Source organism: Rhinatrema bivittatum, chromosome 5 (assembly GCF_901001135.1).
Source record: "Rhinatrema bivittatum chromosome 5, aRhiBiv1.1, whole genome shotgun sequence".
Classification (NCBI taxonomy): Eukaryota; Metazoa; Chordata; class Amphibia; order Gymnophiona; family Rhinatrematidae; genus Rhinatrema; species Rhinatrema bivittatum.
This window is the reverse complement of record NC_042619.1, coordinates 235,027,122-235,047,375: the sequence shown is the minus strand read 5'-3', so window position 1 is coordinate 235,047,375 and position 20,254 is coordinate 235,027,122. Positions and strand designations below refer to the sequence as shown.

The 20,254-nt window shown below is 46.4% G+C and overlaps 1 protein-coding gene across 2 annotated transcripts in view; it reads left to right on the top strand.

Moving 5' to 3' along the window:
* Window positions 1-20,254, top strand: part of MORC3 (MORC family CW-type zinc finger 3) — a 246,006-nt gene that overhangs the window by 140,157 nt on the left and 85,595 nt on the right. For both annotated transcript variants that reach the window (XM_029603483.1, XM_029603485.1), the window contains 2 exons: window positions 1,597-1,719; window positions 1,828-1,902. In XM_029603483.1, coding sequence (XP_029459343.1) covers window positions 1,597-1,719; window positions 1,828-1,902 — 198 coding nt within the window. The remainder of the gene's footprint in view (window positions 1-1,596; window positions 1,720-1,827; window positions 1,903-20,254) is intronic.

The window sequence follows — 20,254 nt, the reverse complement described above, 5'->3', positions numbered from 1 at the left end:
CTCCACTGTTCGCCCCCCTCCACTGAGAAAACTGACCATTCAATCCTACTCTCTGCTTCCCGTCTTCCAACCAGCCTGCAATCCATGAATGGACATCGCCGCCTATCCCATGACTCCTATCCCAAGAGCTCCTCCCCCTAGACACACCTATGATAAAACTTTTTTCTTTTTCAGCCTCTGTCCTGTCTAATTGGCATTTTAACTTATGAGTTGATCATAGATTTTCTCTTTATATTCTTTTAAGGGTACACATGAAAAACACATCATGTTGCTATTTCTCTTTCCCTTAAAAGCCTCATCTTTCCTTTTATTTCCACCCTAACAGGGGACCAAGTAATAGATGTACATTTCTTTTTTTTTTTTTAATAGATTTAATCCTCTTGTTTTGCTTGTTCATAATGCAATTGTATCCTTAGTGTGAGTGGGTGGCAGGGTATTAAGTGAGTGGGTGGCAGGGTATCAACACATAAGCATCCCCTGCTCCCCCCATCCCTAATATTGTATAGGTTTTTGATCTCTTCCAAAAGGCCAAGAAGCGCCCATTCTGGCTCATAGCTCCAATCCCATGCTTTAATCTTAGCCAAAAGGAATACAGGTTTTTAAAATGTTTTAGAGCAAAATTGTTGATGATAAATTAGAAATGCTACAATAGAGATCAATATTACAGCATCTGATACATTGCGATATGAGGTAAAATTACATAACTGTTATAACTGTAAGATTGCATTTACTGAAAATTTTGAGCATATTAGTAATCAAAATCACAGTATTGGATGTCTTGCAGTTAAAAAATAAATAAATAAATAAATAAAATTGGTTGCTTGGTATCATTCAACCTATTGCACTTTCCATGTGTTGAAAGAATTTCCATTAGTCTTGGTTCAGCCTTGTCTAAATGACTCCTTGTAGGTAACTGGTGCTGATCCAGAAAAGGAAAAACAGATATTCATTAGTCATTGTGTCTCAGCTGTAAAAGGAAATTTCTTCCTGAGTACAAAGAGGTGGTCTGGGCATGTCTTCCTGTAGTATTCAACTTTGATTTTATGTTAGGGAGCATCATTTTCAAACAGCCCTCACAGGATACTTTGTACCTGCAGATTTTAGCCCAAATTTTAAAAGCAGACTTACATGTGTAACTCTGCTTTTGAAGATTTGCAGGATGTCCTACTATGCATGTGGACATTACATGCAGAAAGCTACACCTGCTCCTGGACATAATTTGGAAAATCCTTTCCCTGCCCCTACTCAACCCTTCAATGTCTCTTGCTTCTGTGCACATAATTATATACAAAATAGGGTTTGCATACTTTTGTTTGTATAGGCCCCCAGTTGATTTTCTAAAGGCCGTTCCTCACTTAAGACCAGGTTAATCCTGGTCTTAAGTGAGGAACGGCCTTAAGTCTTAAGTGTAAATCCTTTTGGATAATTAACCCAGAACTCTTTAATGAAGTGACTGGATGGTATTTCAGCAAACCCTTTCACAGCACCATTTTCTGCTATCATATATAGTCTTAGAAAGCAGTTCTGCATGGTGGAGTTTTTGGGGGTTTTTTTGTCTGTTTGGTTTTTTTTTTTAAGCCTTGCATTATATTTTAGGAAACGGCCCGATCAGACCTGGGTTCAGTGCGATACTTGTCTGAAATGGCGGAAGCTTCCAGATGGAATACAAAAGCTCCCAGAGAAGTGGCACTGCTACATGAACCCTGACCCACAGTTCAGGTAAAGCAGAAGTCCTGAACTCAGAGTACAGCATCAAGATCTGTCAGCCATATGCACCAGATGAAAGTCCTGCTAAGGACAGTCCTGTCTTATTCCTCTCTTTATCAGGGATTGCAGTGAACCAGAAGAACCAGAGGATGATGACCCTATCCACCCTACTTATGAGAAAACGTATAAAAAAAGGTGAGTGTTATTGGTAGGAGTTGAGAAAATCTCCAATTTAATGTAGGTCTCTGGTCCTTCTCCTTACTTGGATATAAAAAAGATCACATCCAACTCTTCTATAGTAAGTAATTACCTTTTATTAAGTATGTGTGTACAGAGAAGTATGACGGACAAGTCATGTCACAGTTCTGATTCTAAATCAATGGACCTGCAGTGACTGTCCCCAAATGAAATACAGTTCTGATTCTAACAGGAACAAAGTTTGATTTTTATGCCTTTGCACAGCATGATTCTCTCATTCTAACATTTTATTTCAGCTTGACTAATCACGGTCTCAACTCTGCATTTTATTTCAACATATCTCATATGTCTTCATATCTATCTTATTCAATGCTTAATTCTTCAGTTTTGATGTATTTATTTCTTGCATAGCTAAGCAATGTCAGAACATCAGCATCCTTCCTTCTTCCTTGACCTATAGTCTCATTCCCTTTTACCCTTTCTGTGGTGCCTAATTCTGACCGTTCAGCCTTGAGCAATTTCTTTAACATCTGTTACAACATATTGAGAATATATCATACCTATTAATGGCTAGTTTCTACTTGCACAAACATTTATTTTTGGTCTGCTCTGATAGCTAAACTGTATAAGCTCAAATGAAAGCTTTGTTAATCATCACAGGATCTTTTAACTAGAGCTGCTTTGCATACTTTATATATAGACTTATTGAATGCAGCATATGGTATGCCTGATAGCTGATGGGTGGATTTCAACAAATGAGCTGGATGAGTCTCCTGCTGACCTAGTGTTGCAGGAAACCTGAGTTTGATTCCTCGGTCTGGCCTCAGTTCATTGGGCCAGAATGCGGCAGATGCATCATTCACAGCCTTCTGTGTGATTCTTAGAGATTACACAACAGTGACATAGGCAGAATTCAGGTGGCATTCTGAAATGAGCCACAGCCCTCTCTTGAGCACTTTTGCTCTGACGACTGAACTGTTTCTAGTTGGATAGTTTGCTTACTTAGCTGCCTTTGAATAATACTGATTGGGATGGCAGGGGTTGATTCTAGAAGGCATAGTGTTTGGGGCTTCCTTTTTCTCTGTTTTATGGATATACATTCTTTGTAATGTATGTTAGTCCTGTACTTTATGTTGAATTGATGTGCTCTGACCAAGGAGTGTTACCATTTTATTTATATTGTGATTTTTTTTTTTAAATTGTTACCACTTTGGTTTGGATCATGGAAATCTAAGAATTGCAATTTTCTCCTAGGGCAAGCAGGATGGTAGTCCTCACAGATGGGTGACATCAGATGGAGCCTGGCACAGAAAACTTTTGTCAAAGTTCTAGAACATTTTTCTGGCACACTGAGCATGCCCAATGTGCCACTTTCTGTGCGTCCACGTGGGTGTCCCCCTTCAGTCTCTTTTTTTTTTTTTTTTTTCTTGTGGTTAGTTGCCTCGTGGTGGTGGAGCTCTGCTCTTATAGTGTTTTTTCTTAAACTTCCTTACTTGGATTTTCCTGTGTTTTCAGCTTCAGGTCCCTCTCCTCCAGTAGGTGTCCCTCTGGCGGCGTGGTAGGTTTGCTTTTGCCTTTCATTGCACTCGATTCCTGGCATGTTGCTCTTCGGTGGCCACCGGCCATTGACTACTCGCCTGCTGTTTTTCATGGCGTCTCGTTTTCAACGGTGCCTCCAGTGCCTGCGGACCATGTCTGTTACCGATCTGCACAAGGTTTGCATCCTCTGCCTAGGGGAATCATGCAACATCTGTGAGTGTCAGCTGTGCAATTAGATGACCCACAAGGGCCATCGTGCCTGGCTGGATAAGATGGAGAAACTCTTTGGTCCCAAAAAGTTTGCTCTATCCACTCCGGCATTGGAGGTGTTAACACCTAGGGGCTGGGGGGAACCGCTGGACATGCTGCCCCTATCCATGCCCCCTGCGGGTTCATCCAGTGAGAGAGGAGCCAGTGATACACCATCTCTGGTGTCAATGCTCTTGAAGACATCAGGCTTTTCAGCTTCCTCGGCACCAAGGAAAGACGGGCCAAGCATCGCAAAAAATCCTGTAAGCACGGTCACCGTTCACAGTCTGTGCATGGCTTCAGAACCAGTGCAATACTGGTTGCCACCTTGCCATCACCGAAGGGACCCCATGATGAAGAGGCCACGTCCTTTGGCAGACCCGGGAGTCCCAGGTGTTCCCCACCGATATCTGTGCCGGGCTCTGAGGAGGATCCGGTGACGCTGCCGCCTCCTTCATCCATGAATCCTAGCTTCACAGGACTTCCAGAAGGAGTTGGACTGCAGGGTCCAGATGGCGCTGCTCCAAGCCCTGCGAGGCATCAAACTGTCATCGGCCCCCATACCGATGCCAGAGCCTGCGCCATCTCTCTTGGCGCCCCTGCTAGAGCATATGGACGTCCTACTCTGTCCTTCCAACAACTGTTCCCCAGTGGCCACCGATGCCCCCCTCCAGAGCGATTCCTATCATTGGGTTCTCCACTGGCACCATTGGGCCTACTTGTTCCGTGACAGAGTTCCCCTGTTCCTGGGCCATTGGGAACCTCTGTGCCATCTGTGCCTTTGCTTCCCTCGAGGCCATCGGTGCCCAGACAAGGAACTTAGACAGGTCCATCCAAGCAGGCCCCCAAGGAACCTTAGCGAGGAAGAGGGGCCCGTATGATAACTCAGTCTTTTTCTGAGGACTCTAGTGATATCCTCTTGGAACCTTTGCTACCAGATAAGAGGTGTAGGTCGCTCCTGGAAGATCTCTCCTTTGAGGATTTTGTCCGGGCTATGGCTGAAGCCATCCCATTTCAGCTCTTCTCAGAGAAGGACGCTCAACATAAGATGCTGGAAGTCCTCCAGTTCATCAGTGCCCCAAAGGAGATAGTGGCTGTCCCAGTCCACGATATCTTTTTAAGGAACTTCTCCTTAGGATTTGAGAACATCCAGCGTCAGTTCCTCCAGTTAACAGGAAGACAGATGCCATCTATCTGGTCCAACAGACTTTGGGATTTGAGAGGCTCCACCTCCCTCACCAATCTGTTGTGGTGGAGTATGCTCTAAAAAAAAAAAAGCCTCCGGGCCAGGATCACAGGGTGCTGGATGCCCTAGGTAGAAAGGTATATCAGGGCACTATGCTAATCACCCACATTGCCTCCTGACAATTATATATGACCCAATACAACCGGGATTTGTGGAAACAGGTCCAGGAGCTATCGGAACACCTGCCGCAACAGCAACAGGATGTGTTCTCTGCGGTAGTACAGCAGGGTCTGGAGGTGAGGTCCTCCTACAATGTTTTTGAGACAGTGGCATGAGTAGCTGCAGTGGGCATGGCAGAATGGCCTGGCTTCTTGTCTCGAAACTCCGGCTGGAAGTCCAGGAGAAGCTGACTGATCTGCCCTGCATGGGAGAGAATCTCTCTTCGGAGACAAGGTCAGAGATGCTGTAGCCCAATTGAAGGACCACCATTAGACCCTTCAGCAGCTATCAGCTAGCGCTTCCGATCCTCCGTCAGGAAGTCCTTGCTAGAAGGCTCAAGGAAATCCTATCAAAGGAAGTATAGTACCCTTCGGCCTTGCACACCCTGCACTGGTTCCAGCGGTCGTTCCTGTCAGCAGCGGACCCCTAGGCCTCTGCCACCCCCCCCCCCCCCCCACCCCCAGCAGAGCCCTGTCACTGGATTTTGACTGGGAGCGTGAGTCTCCATATCCCTGGCATCCTGCCCTCCGGTTGGGGCAGGCTGCTTCAATTTGCCACCGCTGGCCCCTCATTACGTCAAGACCATAGTTTCTTACAATCAACTGCCAGGGGTATCAGCTGAATTTCAGAGACTTCCCTATGGACTTTCTCCCATATCTATCATGGGATTTGTCCACTCTACAGGAAATACTAGTGACAGAGCGCTCTCTCCTTCTAATGGCAGAAGCGGTAGAATCTGTTCCCTTCCACCAGCAGGGCCAACTACTGCCAGGCACTTGGTGAAAACCCGAGGGGCAAACAGCAGAACGCGATACTGGTAGTGAGCTTCTCCTACCACAAAGCGAAGATACTTCCTGTGACTTGGGAAGATCGCAATGTGGGCACAGGCATCTTTCAGGTCAAGGGAGCAGAGCCAGTCTCCTCTTCTGAGGCGTAGGATCAGAGTGCCCAGAGAGACCATTTTGAACTTTTCTCTCTGTGAATTTGTTCAAGGCTCTGAGATCGAGAATAGGGGGTAGGCCCCCAGTTCTCTTTGGTATCAGGAAATAGTGAGCTTCAGGCCTTGGTTACATATCCACCCTACACAAAATTCTTTCAGGATAGGGTGGTCCTGCGGACGCATCCCAAGTTCCCGCCTAAGGTGGTGACTGATTTTCACCTCAGTCAGTCCATTGTTCTACCCACCTTTTTTCCGAGACCTCATTCACACCAGGGTGAACGGGCTCTCTATATGCATTGGATTGCAAGAGGACCTTAGCTTTCTATTTAGAATGCACAGGAGGCCACAGACAAATCCACTCAACTTTTCGTATCTTTCGACAAGAATAGATTGGGAGTTGCGGTGGGCAAGCAAATTCTGTCCAATTGGCTAGCGGATTCTGTCTCCTTCTGCTATATATAAGCAGGCTTCAGCTTGGAGGCCAGGTTAAGGCTCACTCTGTGAGGGCTATGGCAGTGTCAGTAACCCACTTGCGGGCAGTTCCCTTTGTCGAAATCTGCAGGGCTGCAATGTAGAGTTCTCTACATGTTTGCTGCCCACTACAGCTTGGACAAGGATGGTCGACAAGACAGTAGCTTCGGCCACTCTATCCTTCACAAACTCTTCCAGGCTTAAACACTACTTTCCTAGCGTGTAGCAGATGGACTCAGGACCAATGGGTATAGTGTATTCCTGCTAGCAGCTGGAGACGGATCAGATTTCAATCTGACGTCAGCCCTAGTACATATACCCCTGCAGGAAGTGCAGCTCTTCAGTATTTTCCATCTCCATAGCAGTTAGGGACTATCTGCACGCTCTCAAGCGTTAGATTAAATTTAAAGAAAACCCAAAATTGAAAGAAGAAAACCTACCTGAAGACGAGCCCCACTCTCCTGCGGTGATACCCTCTGGTCCCTCCCCCAGTTGAGATTACCGAGGTGATTTCTGTGGTCCCTCGGAGGTAAGCCTCAGTCCGGCGGCCGAATCGCGGCGAGGACCTAGCCCCCTATCCTTCGGGCGCGGCTGAGAGGCAGCGGGTGCACCCTCAAGCGCGGCGGTGAAGGTATTTGCCCTCCCCCCCCCCCCCCCCCCCCCCCCCCGCAGCCGGACACCGCCCGGGACGAAACCGGGAAGCGCCGAAGACAAGGTAAGGTAGAAATCTTCTACTCGAATCCGGTCTCCAAGGGTCGAGGGCGAGCACAGGTCACCGACCGGGACCAGTGCCACCGGGTTGATCCGCCTTAGCAGGGCCAGGCCCCGGCTATTCCAAGAGTCTGCCCACGTGGAGACTCTCCGAGGGGGTCGCCATATTGCCCACGTGCTCGCCGTCGCCATCTTGGCCTACTCGCCGCGCCGTTCGCCTCCGAGCGCACATCTCCAAGCCAGGCGCACAAAGCACTTGTGCACAGACTTACGCACGCATAAGTTGCACGCACATAGCCGAGCGCATATCTACGGCACAGTCGCGCGCACAACTTACACGCTCAATCTAAACGCACCGGAGCACATAAGATTTACGTGCCGACAACCATGGCACCTCCAGGAACAGAAATTAAAGCGCAAGGCCTCTGCCCAGCATGCCACATCAGAGCCGCACAAAGCGAGGAGGCCAACGCCCTGTGCAAGCAGTGCGAGGAGGCCCTGGGAGATCCAGCTCAGGGCCAGTCCCACCCAGGGCCGAGTTCCAGCTCCTCAGGGGGCACCCTGGACCTAGCCAGGGGGACCCCCCCCCCCACACACACAGACGGGGACCCCCAAGGATCCAGCGCCCCTCGGCTTTGATCCAGCTTCCATATCATGGGTGGAGTTTTTCAAGGAGATTCATGCCTTTGTTCAAATGCAAACTGAACCTCTGGCTGTCCAGCCACATGCTCCACCGGAGGACTCACATGCTCCAGGCCCCTCAAGACCTAGGCACAGGCTCGCATTACCCAGAAGCCCCACCTACGGGGACTCTGACACCTCTGAGGAAGAAGCCGAAACCCTAGAAGAAGGGGAGCTCCCCCCGGGGACAGAGCCTCACCGAACCATGAGACGCTTCTTCACAAAGGACGAGCTCCCGGACCTGTTCAATCAATGTCTGACGGAGCTCGCTATCCCGGGCCCAGGTACTTCGGGGGAACCGAAACCGAACCCCCTGCTGGAGGGTCTTCGACAGACTTCTCGCCATTTCCCTCTGTTACAAGCAGCACAACAGCTGATTGACCTGGAATGGAATGCTCCGGAGTCCGCATTCAAAGGGGGACGAGCCTTGGCAGCCCTGTACCCCCTGGACCCAGCAACAAAAGATCTTCTTGCATGCCCAAGAGTGGATGCTATGGTCTGCGCGGTCTCTAGGCGCACCACTATCCCAGTGGAGGGAGGAGCTGCGCTCAAAGATGCACATCATCGACGTCTGGAGTCCACCCTCAATCATTTGATGTCACCGCTATGTCTCTACAAATTGCGGCCTGCTGTACCATGGTGACACGTGCCTGCCTATCACAAACCAGGAACAACACCCCGGGAGAAGACATGGAACCAGCGGTATCATTCCTAGCGGACGCTGCCTCCAACCTAGTGCGCACAGCAGCCAGAGGAGTGTCCTCTGCGGTGGCTGCCAGGAGACAACTCTGGCTCTGAAGCTGGTCGGCTGACACATCTTCCAAAACGCGCCTCACAAGGATGCCCTTCAAAGGATCCCTCCTGTTCGGCAGCGAACTAGAGAAACTGGCCGACAAATAGGGCGAATCCCCATTGCTGCGACTGCCGGAAGATAAGAAAAGAGAAATCAGCGTCCCTTCCCCAGGTCCTCCAGGGGCAGAAGTTCGCAGCGCTTCAATCCTTACAGGAACAACTATCAAGCGCCCCGCCCTACAGGCAGGAATCAGTCCTTTCGGACCAAGTACGACAAGAGGGGAGCCAGCTCTGTTACGGGCCCCAGCCCACCACTCTATGAGATTCAGCTGACCCATCCAAGGGAAGAAGCCATAGGGGGCAGATTAGCCCTATTCTACCATAGATGGGTCGAGATAACCTCGGACAAGTGGGTCCTAGCCATCATTCGGGAGGGGTACTATCTGGACTTCCTACGAACCCCTCCGGACAAGTACATGGAATCCCCCTGCCACGACCCCTCCAAGAGGGCGGCAGTGGAAGCTACACTGTCCAGGCTACTGGCCCTCGAGGCCATAACCCCAGTACCTCCACAGGAAATAAATACTGGCCATTTTTCCATTTATTTTATCGTTCCCAAGAAAGAGGGGAACATTCAGGCCCATCCTGGATCTCAAGTCAGTCAACCGCCACCTCAGGATCCCTCGCTTCCGCATGGAAACCCTATGATCCATTATACGGGCGATACAACCAGGAGAGTTTCTCACATCCCTGGATCTTTCGGAGGCCTATCTGCACATCCCCATTCATCAGGAACATCAGTGCTACCTACACTTCAAAGTCCTGAACCGTCACTACCAGTTCCGGGCACTACCCTTCGGGTTAGCCACAGCACCCCGGACGTTCACCAAGGTAATAGTGGTGGTGGCGGCGGCAACACTGAGGAAGGAAGGAATCCTTGTTCACTCCTACCTGGACGATTGGCTGATCAGAGCAGTGTCACCGGAGGAAAGCCGCCAAGCAACCAGCAGAGTCATAACTCTACTGGAAAGCCTAGGATGGGTAGTCAACACAAACAAGAGTTCCCTACAGCCCTCACAGTCGCTGGAATACCTAGGAGTCCGATTCGACACCAAAGAGGACAAGGTCAGCCTGACCCCCACAAGGAGATCAAAATTGTGGAACTGGCTACAAACCTTGTTGGACGATCCTCGTCCCACAGCATAGGATTACCTGCAAGTCCTCGGGCTGATGGCATCCACACTGGAAGTTGTGCCATAGGCGCGAGCCCACATGAGGCCCCTACAGTGCTCACGCCTATCACGATGGAGCCCACGATCCCAGAACTACACCGTACGTCTATCACTCCCTTGCAGAGTTCGGACCCAGCTATGGTGGTGGCTGCAGGCCAGCCACATGAGCCGGGGATCAAAACTATCCTCCCCAACCTGGACTGTACTCACCACAGATGCCAGTCTACGAGGATGGGGAGCACACTGCGAGGAGCTAACTGCCCAAGGGCAGTGGAACGCAGAAGAGGCGGGATGGAACATCAACCACCTAGAAGCGTGAGCAGTCAGACTAGCCTGCATGCGGTTCATCCACAGACTTCAAAACAAAGCGGTCAGAGTAAAGTTGGACAACGCCACGACAGTGGCCTACATCAACCGGCAGGGGGGAACCAGAAGCCAACAGGTGTCCCTAGAAATAGTAGTGTGGGCGGAAGCAAACCCCCAGGAAATCTCCGCCGTCCACATCGCTGAGAGAGACAACATCCTGGCAGACTTCCTCAGCAGGGAAAGTCTAGACCCAGGAGAATGGAGGCTGTCACCCACACAGGGATCTGCTATAACAGGGTCCGATCCTCCACGAGGACCCAGCTCAATTCTCTCTTACGGTCTGGCCATTGAGATGACTCACTTGAGAAAGAGCAGGTACTCAGGGGCGGTAATCGACATCCTCCTCCGAGCACGCAAGTTCTCCACATCACTAACGTACATAAGGATCTGGAGAGTATTTGAAGCCTGGTGCGAAGACCACAACATCAAGCCACGCTTATTCACAGTTCCCATGATCCTGGAATTCTTACAGAACGGACTACAGAAGGGCCTGTCCCTCAACTCCATCAAAGTACAGGTGGCTGCCCTGTCATGCTACGGCTCCGAGAGCGACAGCATAGCCTCTCACCCGGACGTGTCACGCTTCCTGAAAGGAGTCAAACACATTCGCCCACCACTAAAGTGGCCGGTACCGCTGTGGAATCTCAATCTCATTTTGGACTTCCTAGCAGGAACCGCCTTCAGACCCCTACGAGGCCTGTCCCTTCGCCTGTTAACCTTGAAGACTGTTTTTGCTGGCAGTGTGTTCAGCCCGCCGCATGTCGGAACTACAAGCACTGTCCTGCCGTGAGCCGTTTCTCAGGCTCACCCCGGGGTCCATCCAACTACGCACGGTCCCCTCCTTCCTCCCCAAAGTGGTCTCACACTTCCACCTTAACCAGACCATCTCGCTACCAACGACGGATGGCCGGAAGAATTTGGAAGAAGCCCGTAGTCTCCACCACCTCAACATCGGCAGACTCCTATCCAGATACCTGGAAATGTCCGAGCCGGTACGAAAAACGGACCACCTTTTCGTCCTTCACAGCGGAAAGAGACAAGGGGAAGCGGCCTCACGGGCAACCATCGCCTGCTGGATCAAGAAAGTCATAAAGGCGGCCTACGTAGAAGCTGCAAGCCACCACCTCTACAGGTCAAGGCCCATTCTACCAGAGCCCAGGCAGTATCATGGACAGAAACTAGAATGCTGTCACCTGCCGAGATCTGCAGGGCGGCTACATGGTCCTCCATCCATACCTTCTCCAGATTCTACCGTCTGGATGTTCAGGCTCGGGAGGACACAGCATTTACAAGGGCAATACTAAGTGGGTCACGGGCAGCCTCCCACCCAGATCGGGAGTAGCTTTTATATATCTCATTGGTCCTGAGTCCATCTGCTACACGCTAGGAAATGGAAAAATTACTTACCTGATAATTTCGTTTTCCTTAGTGTAGACAGATGGACTCAGCATCCCACCCTTGGCTGCCGTCATGCAGGGCCTTCAAATGTTCAAGGGTAAGCCATTTTTTCATTTACCTAGGGCATCCACCCTGCCGGGTGTTGACGCTTTCCGGTTGAGTACATTGGCGGTCTCCAGCTATATAGTCAATCAACCAGTTCAAGTTAATCAAGATAATAAAGTTTAACGTTTAACCAAGTTATGAAGTTATCCAAGTTAACCAAATTATTAAGTTAATCAATCAGTCAGTTACACATATATCCACAATGCTTTTCGAGGAGAATACTGAAGAGCTGCACTTAATGCAGGGGTATATGTACTAGGGGCTGACGTCAGATTGAAATCTGATCCGTCTCAAACTGCTAGCAGGAGTACACTATACCCATTGGTCGTGAGTCCATCTGTCTACACTAAGAAAAACAAAATTATCAGGTAAGTAATTTCTCCATTGCCCTACCCAAGACCTATGATTTGGGATCAGGCTCCCTACGTATCTTATCAATGGCACTGCAGTTGTTTTTGTGCCTGTTGGCACCTGTTTTCAGTGCAGGTTGGTTGTGTTCATTGCTAGGAGCAGCCTGTAGCTTGGTATTTACCCATCTGGAGGACTTCCATCCTGCTTGTCCTTGGAGAAAGCAGAGTTGCTTACCTATTACAGGTAACTAGGACAGCAGGATATTAGTCCTCAGGAAACCCTGGATCTCCTGAGTTTTTTATTTTTTTGCTTGTGAATTCTGTTACGAGACAGGGGGACCCGTTGAGGACGTGCGGATAATGGCATGCTGGGCATGTTCAGTGTGCCAGTCAAAGATCTAGAAACTTTGACAAAAGTTTTTTGTGCCAGGCTGTATCTGATGTCACCCATCTGTGAGGGCTAACATCCTCACAGATAGATGATATCAGTTAGTAAATCGGAAAATATCATAATGCCTCTGTATTGCTCCATGGTGAGACCGCACCTTGAATACTGTGTACAATTTCGGTCGCTGCATCTCAAAAAAGATATAGTTGCGATGGATAAGGTACAGAGAAGGGAGACCAAAATGATAAAGGGGTTGGAACAGCTCCCCTATGAGGAAAGGCTTAAAGAAGTTAGGGCTGTTCAGCTTGGAGAAGAGATGGCTGAGGGGGGGGGATATGATAAGAGGTCTTTAAAATCATGAGAGGTCTTGAATGAGTAGATGTGAATCTGTTATTTACACTTTCATATAATAGAAGGACTAGGGGGCACTCCATGAAGTTAGCAAGTAGCACATTTAAGACTAATCGGAGAAAATTATTTTTCACTCAACGCACAATTAAGCTCTGGAATTTATTGCCAGAGGATGTGATTAGTGCAGTTAGTGTAGCTGGATTTAAAAAAGCTTTGGATAAGTTCTTGGAGGAGAAGTCCATTAACTGCTATTAATCAAGTTGACTTAGGGAATGGCCTCTGCTATTTCTGATATCAGTAGCATGGAATCTCCTTAATGTTGGATACTTGCCAGGTTTTTGTGGCCTGGTTTGGCCTCTGTTGGAAACAGGATGCTGGGCTTGATGGACCCTTGGTCTGACACAGTATGGCAATTTCTTATGTTGAGAACACCTGTTTACAGGAAAGCAATGCTGCTTTCTTTTCGTCCCACCAGACAAGTAGGTTATGCTTCCCTACCGAAAGATGGGGGCAGAGAGCAACTGATTTGCTGATATCACCCTGTCCTGTCTTTACCTCAGCCTGCCAATATTCTTTGCCTCAGCAAATGGTAAGATAGCTTATCTGTATGTGTTCTGGAGTTTGGGTCTTGTGTCTGATAAAGAGAAATTTCCTAAGATTAGTTTGGTGGACCAGCTGAATGAGTGGTCCAAGGTGTTTTCCAGTGGAGATTTTATTCGGTGTTCCTGGACTGAGGGCTTGCTTAGCCCTGCATCCTTGGCTCCCTTCTTAGGCCTTCTAGATAGGTATAGCTTAGCGGGTTAATAAAAATGAAAAAGCTAGCAGGTTAAGAAGGTATAGTGTGGCCGTGGGGTGGGATATTTGCCTTGTATTGAAATAAGAGACACTAAGAAATATATATTGTAAAAGACAATGGCAATAAGCATGCAATATAAGCAGCAAAAACAATATACCGATAAGTAGTAATAGGATTATATAAGAACACAAGCTATTTCTGAGACTGAACTAGGAACAAAGATAAATGAGAGAGTTACTAATTAATACTTATGTCCTACTCAGCTTGCTTGGCCAGGTAATTCAAGGCAGTTGGGTGAGTTCCAGTCCACTTGGTGGTTAGGTAGGGCAAATCTGGTGGTCCCTCTGAGGCAAGGGCATCAGCTCTGGCTCTCTGGGACTAGGGACTGCAGTGCTGGGGTCACAGTGGTCATTGTGGCCTGTAATCTGGATCAGTAGCCCACTCTGTGCCAAAGACTGCTTCCAAAGCCACATTCTTATATATTTCTAATTTTGGAACTGATATTGGGATAACATCCAGAATAGAATGACAGCCAAGACTGAACTAATAGTCTAGGACTCTCTGACTGTATGGTTTGGTATCCTCTGTTCTTGCCATCACACTACCAGGCCGATACAGTAAAAATCGCGGGAGAGGGGGCGAGCGCCCGCTCTCCCAGCGTGCGCACAGGCCACTCTCCTGTGCGTGCGATTCAGAAAAATAATTTATTCAAATTAGGGCCCACGGTAAAAAGAGGCACTAGAGTCACTAGCGCGTCCCTAGCGCCTCTTTTGTGACAGGAGCGGCGGCTGTCACCGGGTTTGACAGCGGACGCTCAATTTTGCCGGTTCTGTTCTCAAACCCACTGACAGCCATGGGTTCGGAAACTGGACGCCGGCAAAATTGAGCGTCCGGTTTTCAACCTGCGAGCTGCGGGCCGATTTAAAATTTATTTTTTTTTAATTTTTGATTATTTTAAACTTTTGGGACCTCCAACTTAATATCGCCATGATATTAAGTCGGAGGGTGTACAGAAAAGCAGTTTTTACTGCTTTTCTGTGCACTTTCCCGGTACCGAGAGAAATTAACGCCTATCTTAGGGTAGACGCTAATTTCTGAAAGTAAAATGTGCGGCTTGGCTGCACATTTTACTTTCTGTATCGCGCGAGAATAACTAATAGGGCCATCAACATGCATTTGCATGTTGCGGGCGCTATTAGTTTCGGGGGGTTGGGCGCGCATTTTTGGCACGCTGTTACCCCTTACTAAATAAGGGGTAAAGCTAGCGCGTCCAAACGCGGGTTAACAGTGTGCTCTGTCGGAGCGCACTGTATTGTATTGGCCTGTATGTGGGGGTCCATGAATTGTTAAGTGTAAGGTGCTCAGGTGTGACTCATCTCTCACTAAAATAGAGGTATGCTATCCCCCTTTATTCTGTGTGGAGGAGTAGCCTAGTGGTTAGAGCAGTGGGCTATCACCCAGGGAAACAAGTGTTCAAATCCCCTTGTCACTCCTTATGAGCTTGGGCAAGTCACTCTTCCCTCCATTGCCTCAGGTACAAAATTAGATTGTAAGCCATTTGATGTACCCTTTGAAGTGCTGAAAAGTGTAGTATGAAAATCTAAATAAATAATGTAGTTACTTCTTTTGAGACCCTAATATCTTCTTAATGTCACTTCCAAACGTTAAACACTTGAAAGAAATGCAGTTAATGTATGATTTCAGAATAATTTCTCTTATCAGAATGGTTTCTGCATTTTAACTGCAAATAAGATAATATATATTTTAAGCTACAGAAAGCTTCTTCCTGCCTAGCTGGGCATGTATTTGATTGTAGATAGGTACTTCCTTTTTTTGCAGACTTAGCTTTTCTGGGCAGTAAGCCAGTTCAGGGCATACAGCCAAGAATGATTTTCCTTAATAGCAGCTCTGGGCTGCGGTACAACTCTGGGCATACAGCCAGGGATGATCTACTTCCTTAATCTAAAGTAACAGATGTATCTTCCTAAGACTGACTGACTTATCTTACAGAAGCAGATACACTACTGGTATTTGCAAAGCAATCATGTAGTTGTCTGCTGCTAATGCCAATGTGTCTATTCTAAGAGCTCTGAGATGTTAGTAGAGATAGTGACAGAACTGTCTTTTCTGTCAGAGAAAATGTCTTCCTATAATTCTAATATTGTAAATGCAGTTTCATGTCTAACATAAACTATAATGGAGTGCCTCAGGGATCTGTACTTGGACCAGTGCTTTTCATTATATTTATAAATGGTCTGGAAAGAAATATAGCAAGTGAGGTAATCAAATTTGCAGAAACAAAATTATTCAGAGTAGTTAAATGACAAGCAGATAGTGATACATTGCAAGAGGATCTTGCGAGACTGGAAGATTGATCATCCATATGGCAGATGAAATTTTATGTGGACCAGTGCAAGGTGATGATTATAGGGAAAAATAACCCATGCTGTAGTTACACAATGTTAGGTTCCATATTAGGAGCTACCACCCAGGAAAAAGATTTAGGCATCAGAGAATAATACATTGAAATCGTCTGCTCAGTGTGCTATGGCAGTCAAAAAAAAAAAAAAAAAAAGCAAACTGTTAGGAATTATTAGGAAGGGAATGGTGAATAAAATGAAAAAATGCCATAGGGCCTCTATATCTCTCCAAAGTGAGACCGACCTTGAGTACTGTGTACAGTTCTGGTCGCCATATCTCAAAAAAGATATAGTTGCACTGGAGAAGGTACAGAGAAGGGTGACAAATGATAAAGGGAATGGAACAACTCACCTATGAGGAAAGGCTGAAGAGGTTAGGGCTGCTCTACTTGGAGAAGAGACGGCTGAGGGGGGATATGATAGAGGTCTTTAAAATCATGATAGGTCTAGAACAGGTAAATGTGAATCAGTTATTTACTCTTTCAAATAAAAGAATTAGGGGGCACTCCATGAATTTAGCAAGTAGCACATTTAAAACTAATCATAGAAAATTCTTTTTCACTCAGTGTACAATTAAGCTCTGGAATTTGTTGCCAGAGGATGTGGTTAGTGCAGTTAGTGTAGCTGGCTTTAAAAAAAGGTTTGGATAAGTTCTTGGAAGAGAAGTTGACTTAGGTAATAGCCATTGCTATTACTGGTTTCAGTAGCATGGGATCTACTTAGTGTCTGGGTACTTGCCAGGTACTTGTAGCCTGGATTGGCCACTGTTGGAAACGGGATGCTGGGCTTGATGGACTCTTGGTCTGACCTAGTATGGCAATTTCTTATGTTATTAAATATACTCTTTCTTCTAATGCAAGCAGTGCACTCATCTGAGGGACCACGGAAATCACCTCAGGAACTCTCAACTGGGGGAAAGACCTTTTGATATCATCACAGGGAAGCAGGGCAAATGAAATATCCTAAATTCTCCTTTTTCAAAATGAAGCAATCCCCAGAAGGGAGATGCACGTCCACCATCTGCTGGAAACAGAGAATATCGGCAGGCTGATGTCACTGCATGGGTATATATACACTGAGACTTCAGTTTGTTCCGTCTCCATCTGCTGGTACAGGTGCACAATATTAGGGGACCACTAGTGTCTGATCAACAAGAACAGAAATGACTAGTGTGTATAAACCACCAATTATTCATATAGGTCTCCAAAAAAGGTTCTTCTTTATGACCTCACAATCAAATGATTACTTGTATCTTCAATGTTCTCAACTAATATTTTCCTTATTTTACAAAATTACATTGATTTTTATTATAAGAATTTTTTTTCAAGAAGAGGAAAAGACCTCAAATTTGGTTGAGAATATAATAAAATCAAATTCTAGATAACCAGTTGTTATAATCACGGGTCTAAAAACCTCATTTTATTTTTAATGCAAAAAAAAGTTTTAATTTTTTTAAATTCCTCTTTTAAAAACTGTTAACAAAATCATTGCTGTTCTCTGTAGTGAAAGCAATCATATTAGGTTTGTTCACACTTTGCCACTCTTTCATGAATATGCTTTTGCCGGAGACCTGAAAACGTATCCACTTTAATCTTGCCCAACGTCCAGATATATTTCTTAAAATCAATAAATTGTGCACTTATCTTGAACGTTTTCTGTATTTTTGATCTTTGGCAAAATTAACACATTTTTTATTTTTATTTTCAGCAAAGGTAACTCTAACGTTGCCAACGTTTCACTAATGCTGCATCAGGGCTGGTTCTGCAGTGCGAGGAAATACAAAGTTAAAAGAACATTCTTTTCTTCAGGCAATTTTAACTAAAACGTTAGTTGTTCAAAAGAGCCAGATTATTAGAAACAAAGAGAAAAACAAACATGGCTGCCTTCATTTAAAGTGACAATGTTTTAATTACAACCAATCGTGACAATTTTATGTTCCCAGGATACTCTATAATGTAATGACGATCCTATCTCTAATTGCCTGCAAACACCGTGGCTTTTAATGAATCAGACTATTTCATTTGATCTAAACCATCTCAAATCCTGAACACGATATCTCTCTTTTATACAATGTGACACCATGGGAGCTGATTCTTTCATGTTTTTAAACTTTAGTGTTCCCCAATATGTAATCTTAAAGATCTGGTGGTCTGTCCCACATAGATTTTATTGCATGGACATTTAATAATATAAACGACAAAGCTGCTTTGACAAGTGGTGAAGTGCTGGAGCTTATTATATATATATATATATATATATATATATATATATATATATATATATATATATATATTGTTTGACGTCTAAATTATTTTATCTGAAAAGTCTGATCACAAATTGAACAATGACCACATTTATAATGCCCCAAAGGACTTTTGTCATCTATTCCAAAACAGTAACGTGTTACCAAATATTCTCCTATCTCAAGGAAAATGACCTTGGAGTCCTTAGCTCCATCCTTAAAGAAGGTTTCTATAGGCTCAACGTTCTAAAGAAACTAAAGCCCTTACTTCACTCCATGATTTCCGTACCGTGATCCAAACCACCCTCTCTTCCAAGCTAAACTACTGTAACTCACTCTTCCTAGGGCTCCCTCATTCCACCATAAAACCTATCCAAATGCTCCAAAACGCTATGGCAAGAATCATAGCAAATGTCCATAAAACAGACCATATTACCCCCATTCTCAAAGACCTACACTGGCTTCCCATCCCCTCCCGCATCCTATATAAAACCCTCACTATCATCCACAAAGCTATTTACTCCCACCACTCCAACTGGCTCGATCTACCCTTCACATCTGCACACATGAATCTGCCCACTAGAACAATCAATAAAGGAACCCTGCAAATGCCCTCTCTAAAAACAGCACACCTCTCATCCACAAGGGAGCGTGCCCTCACAATCGCAGGCCCTCACAGTGGAACTCCCTGCCCCCTAATCTCCGTCTCGAATCTTGTTACCTCAAATTTAGAAAGAAACTAAAAACATGGTTGTTTAAACAGGCCTTCCCAGATTAACAGCCCTCTCCCCCTCCCTCCTGTACCAGAATAGATTCATTACCACTTTCCAAGAATTAACTCCACCACTATGTACTCATATGTCTATGCTTTCTTGTATATAAACCTAGCAATTGTGACTTTGTATATAAACCTAGCAATTGTGACTTTCCCCATCGAAATGTTTTTACAGTTCCCTTATGTTAATTTCTCTCATCTTAAGAATTTCTCTACGGTTGTACTATCTTGTCTCTATATATCCCCCACCCCTAGTTTACTATTTCCCTGTTGCATGTATTTTCAAACATTTTTGTTATACTGTAAACCGGTATGATGTCCTTATGAATGCTGATATAAAAAAAAAGTTTTAAATAAATTATCAGAAGCATTTGCACACATTGGCAGATAATTAAAATGGTTCCTGATTTGGAAGATTTAGATTTCCGGATGACATTTTCCAGAAGCAAAAACTTATTTTTGTGTCCTTTAACGTTACTAGATAAGAATACAAGATATCTAACGATAGATGACAAAAGTCCTTTGGGGCATTATAAATGTGGACATTGTTCGATTTGTGATCAGACTTTACAGATAAAATTTAAATATCAACAAAAATATATATATACAAGCCGTTAAGCCCGTTAAAACGGGCTACATCCCTCTGTCTTTCACCTCCCCCTCATTCTCTCTCCCCTACCTCCCTCATTCTCTCTCCCCTACCTCCCTCCCACCCACTCACCCACTCCTCCCCAGCCTCCCTCTCCTCTCACTCAGTCCCTCCCTCCCACTCAGTCTCACTCACTCCCTCCCCCTCTCTCCCTCTCACTCACACTCAGTCCCACTCACTCTCCCTCAGTCCCACTCCCTCCCTCCCTCTCCCTCAGTCCCACTCACTCCCTCCCTCTCCCTCAGTCCCGCTCACTCCCCCTCACTCAGTCCCTCCCCCTCACTCCCTCCCCCTCACTCAATCCCTCCCTCTCACTCAGTCACCTCCCTCCCACTCTCTCTCTTCGTCCCTCCCACTTAGTCCGTCCCTCCCTCCCTCTCTCTCTCTCCTCCCTCCCTCGCTACTGGCCGCTGCCGCTACCGCCGCCGCCCGCCACCGCCGCCCGCTACCGCCGCCACTGCCGCCCGCCGCTACCGCCTCCGCTGCCGC